General features: G+C 49.3%; 1 protein-coding gene across 3 annotated transcripts in view; it reads right to left on the bottom strand.

Moving 5' to 3' along the window:
* Positions 1-288: 288 nt before the first annotated feature.
* The window catches only part of RNF216 (ring finger protein 216), a 76,278-nt gene continuing 59,599 nt past the window's right edge, over positions 289-16,967 (bottom strand). For all 3 annotated transcript variants that reach the window (XM_039732346.1, XM_039732347.1, XM_039732345.1), the window contains 4 exons: positions 14,536-14,633; positions 12,019-12,241; positions 4,221-4,290; positions 289-3,696 (listed from right to left, as the gene is read on the bottom strand). In XM_039732346.1, the coding sequence (XP_039588280.1) occupies positions 3,377-3,696; positions 4,221-4,290; positions 12,019-12,241; positions 14,536-14,633 (711 nt within the window). In that variant the 3' untranslated portion in view covers positions 289-3,376. The remainder of the gene's footprint in view (positions 3,697-4,220; positions 4,291-12,018; positions 12,242-14,535; positions 14,634-16,967) is intronic.

Genomic DNA, 16,967 nt, shown 5'->3' with positions numbered 1-16,967 from the left:
GCATTTACCATCACCACTCCAGCAAGAGGGGAAACCCCCTCAGCCTTCCCCCCATCCTGGTTTCCATTTAAAGGAGGGACTGGAAACCATTTTCTGTCCCATCCAGTTTTTCCTTGGGGAGCACATGGAACAGGTTAAGCTGTTCCAGGAGGGTCAGTTGGGGTTTTGCCTTGAGACCTGGGGAGTTTCCACTGGCACAGGCTGGGATCTGGCCCCACTCCCTGGCATTGGCCCAGCACAGGCAAGATGGGAGGACAAGGTCATGGCTGTAAGAAAAGCACACAGGTGAAAAGCCAGAGTGCACAAATTTATTTACAAAAATTCAAATTACAATATAATACAGGAACTTTTTACACACAGAATATTAGAACTGTTTACTACCAGAATGTAAAGAAAAATATTTTTTGGTTTTCTCTTTTTTTTTTTAATAAACCACCTATTTATTTTCAGCTATTGTTATACAAAGTTGCAGAACATGCACATCTTTACAGGTCTTTTTTTCTTTTAATACAACGTTTTGCTAAGTGCAAATACTAAGTTTCTCTCTCCACCTTTAAGGCAAGTAAATGGGACACTGCAATTAGCTGTAAGAAGTACCTGTTATGGGATCAGCCTGGGCACAGCAACCTCCTTGTTACCTTCAAAACCTTGAAACAAGTGGTTCCAAAGACTGTGGGACAGGAGGGAAAGTGGAATGCAGGAGTTGGAAACCAGGTCAAGGCTGGATTTGGTGGCTCAGTAAGTTTTGGGCTTTTTCACTCCTTTTTTTTTTAAATAAATGAACAGAGATTCAGAAACAACTGGAGATCTCCTGGGTTAGAGGGGAGAAGCAGCCACGTGCTTGGGCTGCAAGTTTTTGGTGCAGTGGGTGTTTCCTTGGGGAGAGGGGCAGCGCTGGGTGTGCTGGCCATGGTGTAGCTGCACATCACACACCAGGCACTGATTTATCCTCCCCTGGACACAAAGAAGCCCTTGGCTTTGGCAGGGGACCCAGGGAACCCTCCCTGCCCTCTGCATCCTCCAGGACCACAACAGCTGTGCCAGGGCAGCAGTGACCTGATGGGTCACAGCCACCAACCTCCCTGTGCCACCTCTGCTGAGACTTCCCCAGCCCCTCTGCTCCACATCCACACTTCCCTCTGCCAAGGCTCAGGTCTCCATGCCCACACATCCCTGCACAAGCACCAAAAGGTGGGACTGGACCACCATTTGTTGCTGGATGACCATCCTATCTCCTTGTTAGTTTGGGCCACTGCCTGATCCTTCCTGCACCCACCAGGAAAGGCAAATGCCTTGGAGAGCCTGGAGGGCTCATCCAAACCAGCCCTTGAGCCCATAAAACCTCAGCTACTGAACAAACAGGATTCCCTTTCCATGAGGAAAGCCACCAGTGCTTCTCCTGACCTGGGTTTGTTTTCTCAGCAGCTGCTGTGACAGAGCTCTCCCTCCCCAAGTCCAACAGGAGTCCTGCTCCTGGCTGCTGCAGGAATCAGTCAGTGCAAGGCAGGATTTAAACCTGGTCAAAGCCCAGCTGAGCAGCAAGTGACAGAGCTCCTGCAGCCCCCACACCCCTGCCAGGAATAAACCAATTCCAAATAGAAAATTCCAGCAGCAAGGGAACAGCAGGTGGTTGTTAATGCTAGAGAGGCCACGGCACGGAGGAGCCAGAGAGCTCCACGGGGAATGTTTGATCCACAGGCAACGGGAAAACCACTCAGCCCCAAAAGGCAGGGGAGTCCTCCAGTCTGGGAGACCTTCCTGGGGAGAACAGTCCCCAAATGCTGCCCCAGGCCCCTGCCCAGGAGCATCCCACTGACACCCCGTGCCCCTGCACACCCGAGGGGCTCCGGGGTCCCGGCTGCTGCACGTGGGGCTTTGGCAGAAGCTGTGAGGTGGAGACAGGGAATTTTACCTGAAAAAACAAAGAAACCCACAAAACACCTGGATGCTGAAATACAGGGGGGAATGACAGGAGGGGAAATGCACCCAGAGAGTTCCCAGCAGGACAGAACAGGATGAAGGCCAGAACAAAACGTTTGGAGAACAACAGCACAAATGGGCTGCTAAAAGCCAGCCCAACATTCCTGGGAAGAGGGTTTTTTCCACTCCAACCATTTGCTTTTCTAGATGGGGCCTGTACCAGACAGCACAGCCAAGGGATGTGGAGAAAGGGCTTTGTGCCACCCTCCTCCCACAGCCCAGCACTGCACCCCCCACTTCTCACAAGAAGTTTTGCTTTTCCCTCACTTTCTAAGCCCAGCAATACTCAGGTTTTAACTTTTAACACACTTTTCCAAAGCCAATTAAGCTGACACACACATTTTCATGAGTTATTTGGTGCTGTGGAAGCAGCCAGCTTCCTGCAGCATGAGGCTCCAGCTGCCCATTGTGTTGTGAGGGTTTGGGCACAGGGGCTCCCAACTCAGGGCAGCTACAGGGAACACTCCCAATTTTCCTACCACAGGACACATCACTGCCTACACGTCTCTCTGGGTGTCTCCCAGGCAGTTTTTGTAATAAAGGGCACAGCTTTGGCTCCAGGTGGTTCCACAGCTGCCTGAGCACTGCTGCCAGAAGCTGGGGGAGGTTTGGGATGCCAGATGAGAACAGCAAAGCAAAGGCCACGTTTCAGAAGCTGAGGGGCACACACCTTTGGGGGGGAAAACTGAGCCCTTCAAAGGGGGCAAGTTCAGCCCAGCCAAAGATTTGGGTACTCCTGCCACTTCCTAACACCCTCAAACAGAACATGGCTGTGGGCTTCCTACCAAGACCTGAGCAGTGGGACAGCTGCTGCAGCCCCTCGCTCTGCTTGGAGAGTGAGGAACACTGGAAATGCTACATTGACTTGCTTTTGAACAATTCATTTCTGCTGGGAGGTGCCAGCAGGATACAGGGATGCTGGAGAACACAAGAACCCAGCCCTGAGCCTCACCAGAGGCAGGAGGCTGGGGCAGCTGCCTCCTGTCACCTCACTCCTGAAGGCCTTGTGCTTACTCGGATGCCAAGTGTCTCCTCCCTTCCTCCAAGACTCACTATGCTGCTCTGGCCAGCAGGAAGGCAGGATTTTTGGAAATTCCCCAAGGAACAGCTGTATCCCTGTGTCCTACAAAGTCTCACTTTTCCTCCCAACAGCTGCCTGAACAGGCCTTGTCAAAACAAAACATCTGGATGCCCAGCTCAGAGGGGAACTCCACCCCCGGGAAACGTAGCACCAAACCCTGTTGCAGCACAGGTTGAAATGTTGGGTTGCAAAGGTTTGGAGAAGCCCTGGAGAGGGTGCAGCACAGGGACACAGATCCCCTGGCTGGACCCCAGAGAGGCTGGAGCGGGCCGGGGGTGACATCAGGGGGTGGCTTTGCCCTGTGGTGGTGCCAGGTCAGAAGCGGTGCCGGGGCTGGGGGCCAAAGTGCATAGGCAGGTTGTGCTCCAGCTGCACGTTGATCTGGGGAAAGTCAAAGTTCACCCTCATGTTGGGCAGGGGGGGCACGTAGGGAGCGGGGATGGGGCCGATGTTGAGGGGGATGTTGTTGTACATGGGGCGCACGGGGGGCAGGGGGAACGGGGGGTGCACGAAGGGGTACGGGGGCATCCGGGGCTGGTGGAAGTTCTGGGGCACCGGCCTGGGGATGACCTCGATCCTCTGGATTTTCTCCACGGGTTTCTCCACGGGAGGCCCGATGCGCTTGAAGCTGTTCTCTGCACGGGGAGAGAGCCAAGGGCAGTCACCCCACAGAGCTGGGCTCAGCCAGGGGCTGACACTGCCACCAGCACCCCCAGAGCCTGCACCTCCCACAGCACCACTGCTGGCCCCTTGCTCCCGGAGCTCCACCCCACAAAGGGGGAACATTGCCTGCTGTGGGATGTGGGGCAGCCCCTCTGCTTCCCAACACCCTCTGTGCCCCCCAACACCCCAGCTCGTTGCCTGCTGTGGGATGTGCCCCCCAACACCCTCTGTGCCCCCCAACACCCTCTGTGCCCCCAACACCACAGCTCAGAGGTTTTGCTGCCCCTCAGCTACTTTGCCAAGCAGAGACATCCACAACATCACGAGAGCTGGACACAAATCTTGCTCACAATCCCAGCAAAAGTCTGCAGGCAGCAGCACTTTAAAAACAGAGCAGCTCCCAGGAGGAACAGAGCCCAGTGCAGGTCCAGAGTCCCATCAGTGCCTGGGAATCATCCCATCATCCATCCTCAGTCTGATCCCAACAGTGACTTACCCCCATTCTTCTTCCTTTGCTCCTCTTCTGCCTCCTTCTGAATCTCATGAATTATCTTCTCATCATCTTCCTAGAAATCAAGGAATACCAAGAATCAGTGGGATAATTCTTGCTGCAGCAGCTTTCTGTTCTCTCAATGCTGCTTTACTTTTCAGCATATTTTCACAGGGAAAAACCTAAAAAAGATTAATTTGGCTGAATTGTCCTCGTTTGGGGCTGGCCTAGATTTACCCAAAAGCAAAGCTGTGATGGGGGAACTGCAGCAGCACAAATAACCTGCACTCCATGGAGTATGCCCGAGATGCTTGGATCAGCTTTCCAGGGAGATCTGCACTAAAATTCATTGACTTGATGGAAACCAGAGAACTGCGACCCAGCTCCACCCCTCTGAAGAGCTGTTAATCTTTTTAATGGCAATAGTCTATTAAATATTTACATTATCCTAGCACTTGTAGAGTTTTTGGCCCAACAGCTGGAATTAACACAACTTAAATCCTGGCTCTAGTAGCTAAATGGTGCCATTTAGATCTTATCTGTAACTCTGAGAAGGGCATAAATCGAAATATGTTTCTTTAATGTCTGTCTGGAGGTTATAGCAAGAATATTCAGGGCTGCTGCTCACTGAGAAGTCAAGAACAAGTCAGAAATTGAATTTGTCCTGCTGCCTCTCATCACCTTCAGCTCTCTTAACCCAAAGGAGCATCAGTGAGATCCAAGGGTGCAATGAAGCCTCAGGTGAGTTTCTGCATGTCTGTGGGCATGAAACCAAACCTGAGATTTCAGGGAGAGCAGCCAAACCTCCAGGACAGCGTTTGCAACCCTGAGCCCCAAGTACTCCACAAAGCACAAGACTCTGCTTGTTTCAGTCACCCTAATTTCAGTACTGCCAAAACACAAATTTCTTCCTGAACACTCTTAACGTGAAAAATATCCTTAATTTAAAGAGTGCTCTGGAACTAAATCCAAAATATGCTTCGTGCATGCAGCCACACTGAGATGATTTTAAGCTTCCCAGTCCCCAGCTGACAGTCCTGCACATGTACAGCCTGGGAAGCTTGTGGAGAAATCCCCTCCTCCACCAGCAGATAAGGTTTCCCTGGGAGACTGAAGTTATCTTAATGTGCAGAAAGCCAAAAACCCAATACTTCCCTCCCTTTTATTACTCTGTGAGTCAATGGTTAAAAATTAAGACTTTCCAGGACGTGCTTTTTTTTTTCTTTCCCAAGCAGGCTGCTTGCATGGGCTGTTAATTACAGCCTATCTATCTCCACAAAAGCTGCTGAAGAATGGCTCTGCTGAGCCTGTAACTACCCCCCAAGTATCAGTATTCCTGGCTGGAAAACCACCTGGGATGCTCCACAGGCAGCCAAACACCCCCTGCTCTTTAACTGCCCCAGCAGCACTCTCAAAGCCTGGTTTCAAGCCTTAAGACTTGATTGTTTTTTCCTTCTCAGACTATATTTTGTGCTGCTGTTGAAAACGGACACAGCCACCACTCCCATTTTATTGCCACTTTCTGGAGAAGATGCACCTGAAGGTTTATGTGACAAGAAATACATTTTAAGCTCAGCTGAGCAAGACCACCCAGTATCTCCTCTCCTCACACAAAGGATAAACCTTACCTTAAAGCCCAGAAATGTGCCCTTTAACTTAGACTGAAGTGAAAGCATTTTGTCAAGGCTGTGATTACAGAGTAAACTCTTCCCTGGGAGGGTGGGCAGGCCCTGGCACAGCCCAGGGAAGCTGTGGCTGTCCCATCCCTGGAAGTGCCCAAGGCCAGGTTGGACAGGGCTTGGAGCAGCCTGGGACAGTGCAAGGTGTCCCTGCCCATGGCAGGGGGTGGAAAAAGATGAGCTTTAAAGTCCTTTCCAACAAAAATCTATGTTTAATCCTGTGAAGTGGTGCTTCCCAGGGACTCCCCTTCCTGTCACCACCCCTGATGCTGCAGCTCTGCTCAGTCCTGGACACAAAGACAACCTCCCCAGACCCTGCTGCAGCCAGGGCTGCTGAGCCTCCCAGTTTAAACTGCAGCTGACCTCCCCTGCTGGGGCTGGACACATCCGTCAGCCTGGGGCTGGAGCCAGCTGCACTGGCCCAAGGTGCTGCTGGATTTGATTACTGCAGAACAGCAAACCCCATCTGCCAGAGCTCCAGAGTGACCCCAGAGCTCCCAGGACAACATAAAACACACACCCAAAGTGCAGCAGGCACAGACCCCCACTCAGCACCATCCCCTCAGGGTTTCAAAAGGGGCAGAGCTCACAGCACACCCTGGGTGCAAAATCCTGCCAGGAACAGACCTGGATCAGGATGAAGAGTTCCTGACTAGTTCTGAAACCACAATCACAGCAGAGCCACAACAAACCCAATCTCCAAGAACAGAACTTATCAGCCCTATGCTTCTCTGCTGATAAAAGTGCATTTTCCCACTGCAAGGTTAAGAAGTGCTTACACTTCATCTCACATACCAAGACTTAGCCTGGATTATTTTTTTTTTTTTGCACCAGTATTTCTGAAAGACTGGTATCCATTAATATCAAAAGAACAAAAAATAAAACCACTGCACATTAAGAGGTTGACATTAAATTTGGCAAGTGATGAATACACAGCACTGTTCAATACCTGCAGTATTTAGGAAAAACCCACATCCCAGATGGAACAAAAGAATTGATGATATGTAAACAACAAGACAATTTTAGGATGTTCTGAAAGAAAGCTGATGCCACAAGTTCTGCCTAATACATATTGTGCAGGTCAGAATTTAAAATAACAACAACCAACAAACAAGTCCTGGTGCTATTTTAGTTAATCTTGCAAAACCCTCCTAATTCTTTGGAAGCAAAGGCTGTTTTTTAATACCACAGTAATTAGAAAGATGACAGATTCATCGAGGGGTAAAGCACCCACACCGAAAATTAAGATTTCATTAGCACACTTATGGCTGGTTTTGTGGTGAGAAGCCTTTTAACATCACATGGGGTGGAGGCTGCAGAAGGATTTCAAAAGCTCCTTGTGTCCGTTTCCCTGAGCGGGTTCAAGTCCCTTAATAAAGGATTAGATTATAATTTTAATGGCCTGTTCACAGGCTGTGTGGATTGAAGGCATTTATCTTGTCAAGCTAACAGTCATCTTCCTGTCAGCTGCCTTGCCTACAGCAAGACAAAAAAAAAAAAAAGAAGAAAAAGAAATAAAGAAGAAAAAAGGAAAAAATGCAACCTCCTAACCCCTGGGGGGGTGTCAGCACTGGGCAGGTTTTTTGAGCAAAGATGTAACTTGGCTTTTCTGCCAGAGAGGAAATGCAGGGCAATGCTGCAACGTGGCCCTTCCCCACACTCTGCTGCATCATGGGAGAAGGGAGGTGGCCAAGAGGAAAATGCAAAGGATCTCTGAGATGCATTCACCCTTTTTATCTGCAGAAAGCAGGCACGGTCATTAGCAGGAGCTGTGTTTTCAAGTGACAAAGCAGGACCAAGCTTTGCCCCAGACCCAGCAGTGGGATGCTCTGTGCATCCCATGCTGTAGCCAAGGAAAACAAATGCTCATCCCTGGCCAGAGTGGGAGCCTGCCCTTGCCATCCCCCACCTGGGAAAGGCTCTCAGCACGGCATGGAGGAAGCTTTTCCTTTCAGCCCTCTGCCATTGAATCCAGGGAATGCAGGGAGCACGGAGCCAATCACAGCAGAACGATGGCTCGGCCTGTGGATGGATTAGTGAGGAGCAGGGCTGGGTTGCTAAGAGAGGCACCTTTTCATGGCAGGGAGGCCTGACACAACAATGCTGCTGCAGAGGAGCCTCATGCAGCACCCACACAGGGCCCTGCCACAAGCAGAAAGAGCTGCTGGAGAAACAAACTGCCCTTGGGAATGAGAAAACACAGCAGCAAAGGAGATAAAAGCTCAGCGAGTCACACAGAGACAACCTCCCCCCAAATAAAACCTCCTCTGCCCAGAACAAAAGTGCCATCCAGGGAGCTTTTGAAAGCTCTGTTTTTATCTCCTGCGCTTCTCGTTATCTTTAATTATTAAGTGTCACCGGGAAGCGGCTGCCGCCTCCTGAAAAGAGGGAAAACAAGAGTCCTGCTGCCTATTTCTGGGCTCTGCAACTCCTCCCCTACTTTACAAAGTGCTTCAGCACCACTGCCTCCCCCTTTCTGCCTCTTTACTGCTTTCTTTTCTTCCACGTACGTGTGGCCGCAGCCGTTCCTAATAAACTTGAAATGATTTTTCACGACGGAGGCTTCCAAAGGACTGAGGGGTTTTGTTTCAAATCATTCCCAGATCAGCTGCGGAGAGCCTGAGCAAGAACAGGCAGCGGCTGTCTGCGGGTGCTCCTGCATGCAGCAGGAAGCAGGGATGAAAGCAGCCTGTGCTGGAGCAGGAGCAGGAGCTGGAGCAGGGCATCCGCAGTGCTGCAGGAACAGGGGGCCGGGATGGGGATGGAGAACACGCCGGCGTTCAGGAAATGCAGAGTTCTTTCAGCAACAGGCACTCCACATTGATGGCTTTCTGTGAATTCGCCTGGATTAACCATATGCTTATGATTGAGGCATTTTATAGCAGTTAAAAAAAACCCCAAACCCACCACAAACTCCACATCCTAAATTTAGGGGAGCTTCTCTCACCCCCCGCTTCCAAATCCTAAAGGCAGCACTGTGCACTTCATGCATTTCCTTGATGCATTTGAAGTTTTACAGAGTCTTCTCTCAACATCATCTTTTTATAACACCAGAAGGGGGGATAATTGCAAACACCTCATGATGATTAGTCTTCTGCTTTGAACTTTAACGATGGGCCTTTGGGAGGGTTTTAAGAGTTTACTGAAAACATCTTAAAACTTTAAAGCCAAAAAAAGCCTCTGTGCAATATTACTGATAGCCCAAAGATGAGTATTAAATTCAAAATAATACATTCGAGAGCAGAACCTGGTTTACCAGAATGCATTAATCCCATTGCATCCCAGGATTTGTAAAAACTGGATGAAATGCACACAAGCAGCCTTAGGTTTGCTACAGATATTTAGAAATCAGGGCAAACACAGCCCCTTCTTCCCAGAGCCAATTTGCAGAACCATGAAGTGTCCTGAGCTGGGAGGGATCCACAAAGATGATCCAGTCCAACTCGTGGCTCTGCACAGGACACAACAATCCCTCCCCTGTGCCTGGTGATGTCCAAATGCTCCTGGAGCTCTGGCAGCTGTGGGGCTGAGACCACTCCCTGGGAGCCTCTCCAGTGCCCCAGCACCCTCTGGGGAAGAACCTTCTCTTGATATCCAATCTAATCTCCCTGACACAGCTCCAGATGTTCCCTTGGGTCCTGTCCCTGCTCACAGGGAGCAGAGACTGGAGCTGCCCCTCAGGAGATGCTGCAGCCTCCAATGAATCTCCCCTCATTCTCCTCCAGCTGAACAAACCAAATAACCTCAACCACTCCTCAGACACTTCCCCTCAAGGCCCTCCACCATCTCTCCCCTGGATGCTCTCTAACAGCTTTATTCCCACTGCTCCCTCCCGAGCTCTGTCTCTGGCAATGTTGCATCAGCCTCTCCTGCAGAGCAGAGCCCGCATGGACTGGGGGACACGAGGACTTCTGGCCAAGCAGCTTCCTGGGAAGGGCTCCTGGCACCTCTACAGGGGTGCAGGGCACCAGTTAGCTCCAGAAGAAATGCAGGGATTAAACAATTCCTGCCTGGCCCCCCTGGAAGCTGCTCACCACAGCAGGACTGCAGCTTGTCTCGGAGCCAGCAAATATTGCACTGATACTTTTAAATCAGACTCCAGCCTGATTATAGCTTAGGGACAAAATTTTAACTAACCTTTAATTATGGGAAATTTTGAAGCCTCTGCTTTACTCTCTCAAGATCATTTGAGACAAAGACTAACAGATGCTGCCATTCCTAGAGGACTGCCTTTAATTTGTTTTTAACCCAAGCTAACGAATAGGTTTACTTATACTTTCACAAGAATTGTTTCAGACTGGGAAAACATTAAACATTTGGAAAAGAACAAAGGTTCTCTATTTTAAAGAAACCTGAATTTTGCTGTAAATAATAGAGATTTAGACTCAAACCAGATTTTTCAAAGTCATGCCTTGGATGGACCTTATCCCTGGCAAAGGACAGAACACTACTGATGCAATGGTCTTTTGCTCTTTCAAATCTCCCTGTCAAGACTCAAATTCTGTTTTCCTCTTTACATCTACCAGGCTAACTCCTGTTTCCATATCCCACATGAGAGCAGAGATCACCCTGGAGGGGTTGGGTTGGTGTCCCTAAGCCCCTTATGAGGGAGGACTGTGCACACAGGTACCCACCACCATTGCAGCTTCAAGCCAACAGCTGAGTTTTGTGCTGCTCTTTGCACTGCAGCAAGGACAGTCACCCAGCTTCACCTCCCCAGCCCACCAGCACTCCACCATCCAAAAAAGAATTAAATAATAAAAGAGAGGCAGTGCCAACTCTGTGCTGACAGTGGGAAATTTTTCTTTGCCACAACATTGGTTAATTAGAGAGGTGGAAAGGGCCTGGTGACAGTGGCCTCTTTGTGCTGCTTATTTATTTATTTATTTGAAAGTACAGTACGAGCTTTTTTGAGAGGCCTCATGTTTTCTCTGGCTCTGAACAAATGCCATCCCCCAGCACAATCAGCAGCCTGACAGGAACAAGGGATGCCAGCGCTGCCGAGCCCCGAATCGCATCCTGCTGGAAAAGGAAAAGGAGTGGGACAGGAATCCCACAAACTCAGAGCCAGGTGTCAGAAACGCTACAGGGGTGCCTGCAAGGAGGTGGCTGTGTGTAGTTTAACAGCTCACACTGACAGGATAATTCAGGGAATAAAAGCAGGCAAGCAGAAGACTTGGAAGCTTCCGCTGGTTGTGACATTGCTGGGAGATCCCCAAGAGCCTGGAGGCAGAAAGGAGAGATTTAGAGTGGCTTTTCCCTGACTCTGTGCAGATGCAGGATTGTGCACATTCCCTGCAGACAGGGGGGCTGGGAACAGCCTGGAAAGCTGCAGAAACGCAAGACAAAGAACCATTAGGAAAAAGGAAGTTCAGGCGAGCCCAGGGAAGGCAGATCCACATTCATGTTACTCTACAGCTTTACTAAAATCAGGAAATTCAACTCCTGCTCCTTCCAACACTCCTGGATTTACAGTATTAAAGACCTCTGTTTACAGAGGCTTACTTGCTGCAGCAAGTTTTCCCAAGCCTGTCACAGATAGGAGCTGTATTAAATTACTACAGCTTCTCTCACAGCTCACTCCACGCCTCAGCTCTCCCTCTGCAGCTGTTGACAAAGCTCTGAGAATGGACCCAACTGCAACTCTGGGCTTGCAGGCAGTTCTCTGATGGCTCCATCTCTGTGACAGGATTCACAGGCAGCAGTCAGATCATCTGGGCACCAAAACCACAATTCTCCTTGTCTCCAAATGCCAAGCCATGCCAACACCATCTCAGCTGCACAAGTAGGAATGAGTCCCAATAATCCCAATGCTGGCTACTGTGCCTGGTGCCAGCACTTGCTGCCCACCAGCCTCGCTCTCCAGAGCAGCACTCAGAGCACTTCCAGCCAAAGCCCTCATCCGAAAGGAGCTGATTTTCCCTAAAGCAGCTCCTTCCAAGCTGTGGTCAGATGTGACTCTGTTGCAGGATCTCAGTGTAGTGTTTTAGCTGCCTTGGGAAAGGTAAAAGTCGTGCTGGCTAAAACCATTTTCCCTGGGTGGAATGTGCGTACTGCAAAGCGCCGGTGTGGACAGTGATTGAAACTGGGGTGAGAATCATTCACAAAAATGCTTCGTTACTTACTGTGGGGTCTGTCCAGAGGGAGCACTTGGCACAGTCCTGGCAGGGAGCCCCAGGAGAGCGGGGGTGCTGGCAGAAGTGGTCGTAGCCGTTGATGGCAGCCCGGCAGAGGTAGCACATCTGGGCGCCGCAGCGGCACGACATGCGGTTACAGCCCTCCGACTTAATCAGGCCCGTCCCACACTTGTGGCATTTCCTAATCCGGGCAGCTGTCATCTTCTCCTCTCTGCAAGACCAGGGAGAATTAGCAAAGGGGTGTTTGCACTCACCAGCCCGTGATAAAATGACTTTTACACTACCCCAGCAAGGCTTTAACCCCCTCCTCTTTGCTCCGATTCCATCCCCAAGTCCGCCGCTGTTCCAAGGAGGTCTGGGCTCAGCTCCACTTGGAGCCAGCCCACAACAACTGAAAACAAAATAAGTGAAAGAAAGTCAATCACTGGCTGCATGCTGCAGCCCTGATCCTGGTTTCCACGAGAGCCAAAGCACCAGCCTCTGGCTTGGGAGGAATTTGAGATGCAAGTTCAAGGGCCAAAGGGCACATGGATGCTTGAGTTGGCAGAAGGAAAACACAGCCAAGGAGATAATGTTCAGGAAAAGCAAACATTTGGCTGTCACCTCTAGCTTTTATGTTTGCCTGTTTCTCTGGCTACAAAGTTGCCATGACCATATATTTCTTTTCCAAGCCTGGCTGCTATGCTCCAGATTCACTCAAGTGTTTGTTAAATTTAAATCAGTAACTGAAAAATAATCACGTTTCCTCACAGAGGCGTTATCTTTTCTCTAAGATTCCCTACACACATTTTGCAGAGGTTATTGCCTTAGGTTTAAGAAATGGGTTTTCAGCTAACAGAGCACAAGTGGGAATCCAGGACAAAGCTCAATCCTTGTTCCCAAGGGACACCCTGGCAGCGACACACGCTCCAGCACAGGCTCAGCTCACAGCAAGACTATTTTGGCACAGAAATGAAGAAAGGCTTGGTCATTTAATTAAAAGACTTCAGAATATAAATTATCATCCTGAGGGCCCATTTTCTGACCGCTGGAGATCACGTTACACTTTAATTCACAACCTAGAAGTGAAATTTGATGACAGCAGAGCAAAGCCAGCATGTTTTCATGGAGGGAAGCACAATTCCTCTGACACTGGGGAAGGATCATCCTTAGCCAGGCATCTCCACCCAGCTGCTTCAGTGCATCTGCAAAGTTAACAAATGTTTGGGAGATGGCAGGGAGGTATTTTTGAGGACTACAGCACAGCCCCACAAACTGCTCCATCAGCACAACCAGAGGAGCAGGGAGTGGTGAGGTGGGAACTTCCCAGCCTTGCAGACACCCAAGGTTCCCACAAAGCTATACCCAGCATGACCTGCACCCAGGCATGTGGAGATGTGCTAAGAATAGGCACAAAAACCCAACTTGAGAGTGACTTTCCTTGGAGCTGCAGCTGCTCTTCCCTCTGCCACTCAACAGGATGCTGTCGATGCAGATTTTTTTTTGGAAACTTTGAGCAAGGCAGGAAGTTTAGCCTGAACTCCAGCTGGGCTTCCCTTTCCTTATGCAGGGCTTCAAAAGGAAGTTTTTATTGTATCAGGCAGTTAGACTCATCTATCCACAGACAATCTGCTGAAGGTTTTGAAATTGGTACTTTTTTCCTTATTAGGGACATGACAACTCATTCTTCCTCCCTCTCATCCCTCTTTCCTACAGGGAAAGGATCAGCAGAGAAAAAAAGTCATATCAAATCTGTAAAGATTTTCTTCTGAATTAGGGACTGTGGGATGATCAAGCAAGAGTCATTCAAATCCCAGTGGTGGAGCTTTCCAACCTCTACTCATGCCAGACAGACTAAATCAGAGAGGAAGGGATTGGGCAATGTGGGCCAGTCCCACTTGGCTGCACCAGACATTTAGCTCCATAGATGAAAATTCCCTTTTCCTGAAGGCAGAAGATTTTGTCATTTACTGTAGATAAGAGAGAAATCAAACTGCAAACGATTTTAGGGTAACAGTCAGGATTTACATCTGCATATTTCAAAATGTGACTGCACTTTGTAACAATTCCTACAAACTGGTTAGAATCAGGCAAAAGCTTCTGGAGGAAAACATATCCTCTCCCACAAAGCAGCAGCTGAGCAAACAGTGCAGTCTCCACTCTAGATTTTCAAAGGCTAGTAATGACCTGCTGTGACTCAATGCACTCCTCTGCCTCAGTAACCACCTCCCTCCTCCCCCCAGCAATGCTAATGGGGGTTTCTCACCTCGGAGAGGGACCAGGTGCCAGCCTGCAGACACTGGGCCAGCCAGAGGAGCAGGCTGGGCTGGTGACAACTTTCCCACGTTCTCAAATTACCAGCTGGGTCTGCTGCCAAGTATCTTTCACAGACAGAAACCCCATCCCGGGAGCTGTCTGACCCCTCAGCTCTGCCATCCCCAGGACCCAGCAGAAACTGAGGGACAGTGTCCTGCGATTCCCAGTTCACCCAGCTCCGTTTTCCCCTGGCTGTGGAGTGTCACTTACATGGATGTCCTGTATTTGATGTCATCCTTCTCAGCCAGCTGCTCACAGGTGAGATTCATGTGCTCCTTCCACAGCCCCTGGCACTTCCGACACGTCTCCTGAGGAGGATAACAAACATTAAAGGAAGAAAAAAAAAAAGACTCAGCACACCACTAACAGCTTTAAGAACTGTAAAAATTCCCCCATCGAGCTGCAGGCTCTGAGGTGAGGTACAGTGGTCTGCAGGTTTGTCCTCCATAAGAGAGGAAAGGCCACAGATACTGGCAGCTAAAGGACTTTCCAAGGCACAAGAAAATAGATATAAAATAAATCCATAAATCCTAATCACCTAAAACTCATGGACAGCTACCAGGTTCACTAGTCACAACCCAGAGGAGACTGCAGAAATAAAAATGTGCAAGGACATCAAGTTCATCTGTTTCCTGACCAAAATCCTTCACCTTCACACAAAGGGTTTCTAATTCCACCATTGATGAAAATTCTGCAGTTACATCAAAACCTCAGCTTCACCAGGCACACAAGCGAATATATATATATATATAGTTTTGCAAAATCTCACAAAATAAATGATTAAACAGCTGAAAAACACAGAATGTGGACCAACATCCATAAAACCGAAGTGGAATATGAACAAATATTTACAAACTTAAGCAGAATAGCTGGACTAAACTTAGAGCAAGTGGCTGAACTCTCTTGTTCTTGCAAATTCTTTAGCAACTCTAAAAGGACTCTAATCCAGGACTGGTAAAGTTGCATGGAGCAGGATTGCTGTGGAGGCACAACTGGGAAGGGAGCTTGGACCAGTCCTGGGGACAGAGCTGATTTTTTCAGTTAGCTGGCCAAAGAAAACAATTTTGTTTTGGGTCAAACAAGAGATTTTCCTTTAATTTGAGGAAGATTAAAAAACATCCAGATCAGACTTGAAAAAAAAAAAAATACATGTTTTATGATCCATCTGTTTCATCTTCAGGATGGCTGGGACTTGGACTCTTAGATCCAACCTTCCCCCTGGCAGGAAAACCCATCTGGCTATGCAGCATCCTTTTCCCCTGCACACCAGAAAAGGTCCCAAAAGAGCTTTACCCAGCCCTGGTCTCACTATCAGCAAAATACAACCACTGCAGAGACAGATCTTACTTGATTGCATTTACCTTCATTTTATTTTAATGAAGAAATTGGACGTTTATGTGAGATATGGAAGTAGAAAATGCTTCAAGACACACGTAGGCAGCAACACTCTTTTGATCGTGAATCAGACAAACAGGATGAAGGCCAAAGCTTCCAAGGAAGCCACCCTAGGAGGGGGGATGCAAAATGGGGCCTTGTTTGTATCTGTGCTCGCTGGGAGATGCCCAACTGCTGGTGCTTTCATCTGGGGAATGAAAGGCTCCTGGGCCTGGCTGCTGAGCCGGACGTGTTTGCAGACAGCAGGGTAAGGGCTGACTGCATCCCAAAACCCAGCAGAGCATTTTGTGATCACTCACCTTGCAAATGCACCCCTTGGCAGGCAGGCTCTGGTTTTAAGGGGCAGTAAATGCCTCGGGTTCTATTGATTCTCATGAATCATTCATCACACCCTGTGTTTTCCTGCTAAAGCTGTTAAAACAGGCACCATTTTGTGTGCATTTTTGGCAGGCCACATCTGGCTGTTAGCAGCACAGGAGGATCAGACTGGGAGCTGTTCACACACCTCCATGAGGACCCACCTTCCCCTTTATTCCCAACACCTGGCCACATGCCATTCTGAGATCAAAAGTGCCTTAGGTTGCCTTTTTTTTATGAACACCAAGGGTTAAAAAGAGCCATTGGAGCCCTGTTACACAGAACTGCTTCCACACGCCAGCAACAGAGATTTAACAGCTTTTTGCCAGGAGGGCTGGCACATTTTCCAGCCAGAAGCCTGCTATTCCCAATTACTTAACTCCAGGAGCCTCCTCTGCTGCCCAAACGATGCCCTTCTGAAGCAGATGGTGCCACTTAGACCCTCATCCCAAGTCATTCCCTTCTGCTCCTGCCTCCAGCCTGGTGGCTATTGGAAACAGTGCTCTCCCTGGAGCCCAGGCTGCTGTTATTTGCCAAACAGTTGTCTCCTGCACTCAGCAAAGGGATTTCTGTGCAGACAAGGAGAAAGGGAGGAGGCATGGCCATGTAGATTCCTGGGATGGCACCACAGGAGGTATCTGGTTCCCTGTGTCACTGCAGCTGTGCACATTTCTGGGATCCCTCCCAAGTTGTGCTGTCCTCAAGGAGCTGCAAACCCACAGGCAGCTGGGCCTGTGCCAGTGCACCCCATGAGGGGGACAGTTCTGTGGCTTCCCAACTCCTGAGTGTCACCTGGTGCTGCCTCTGACTGAGCAACGTCCTCTCCATGGGAGGCTTGGGAATATGCACTACACATGTGTCATCAGCAAAACCTGTTGTGATTTTTCTCC

The sequence above is a fragment of the Passer montanus genome, unplaced genomic scaffold (assembly GCF_014805655.1).
Source record: "Passer montanus isolate IOZ18808 unplaced genomic scaffold, ASM1480565v1 scaffold8, whole genome shotgun sequence".
Lineage (NCBI taxonomy): Eukaryota > Metazoa > Chordata > Aves > Passeriformes > Passeridae > Passer > Passer montanus.
Note: the sequence above shows the minus strand (reverse complement) of the source record. Positions and strands in the feature narration are given on the sequence as shown.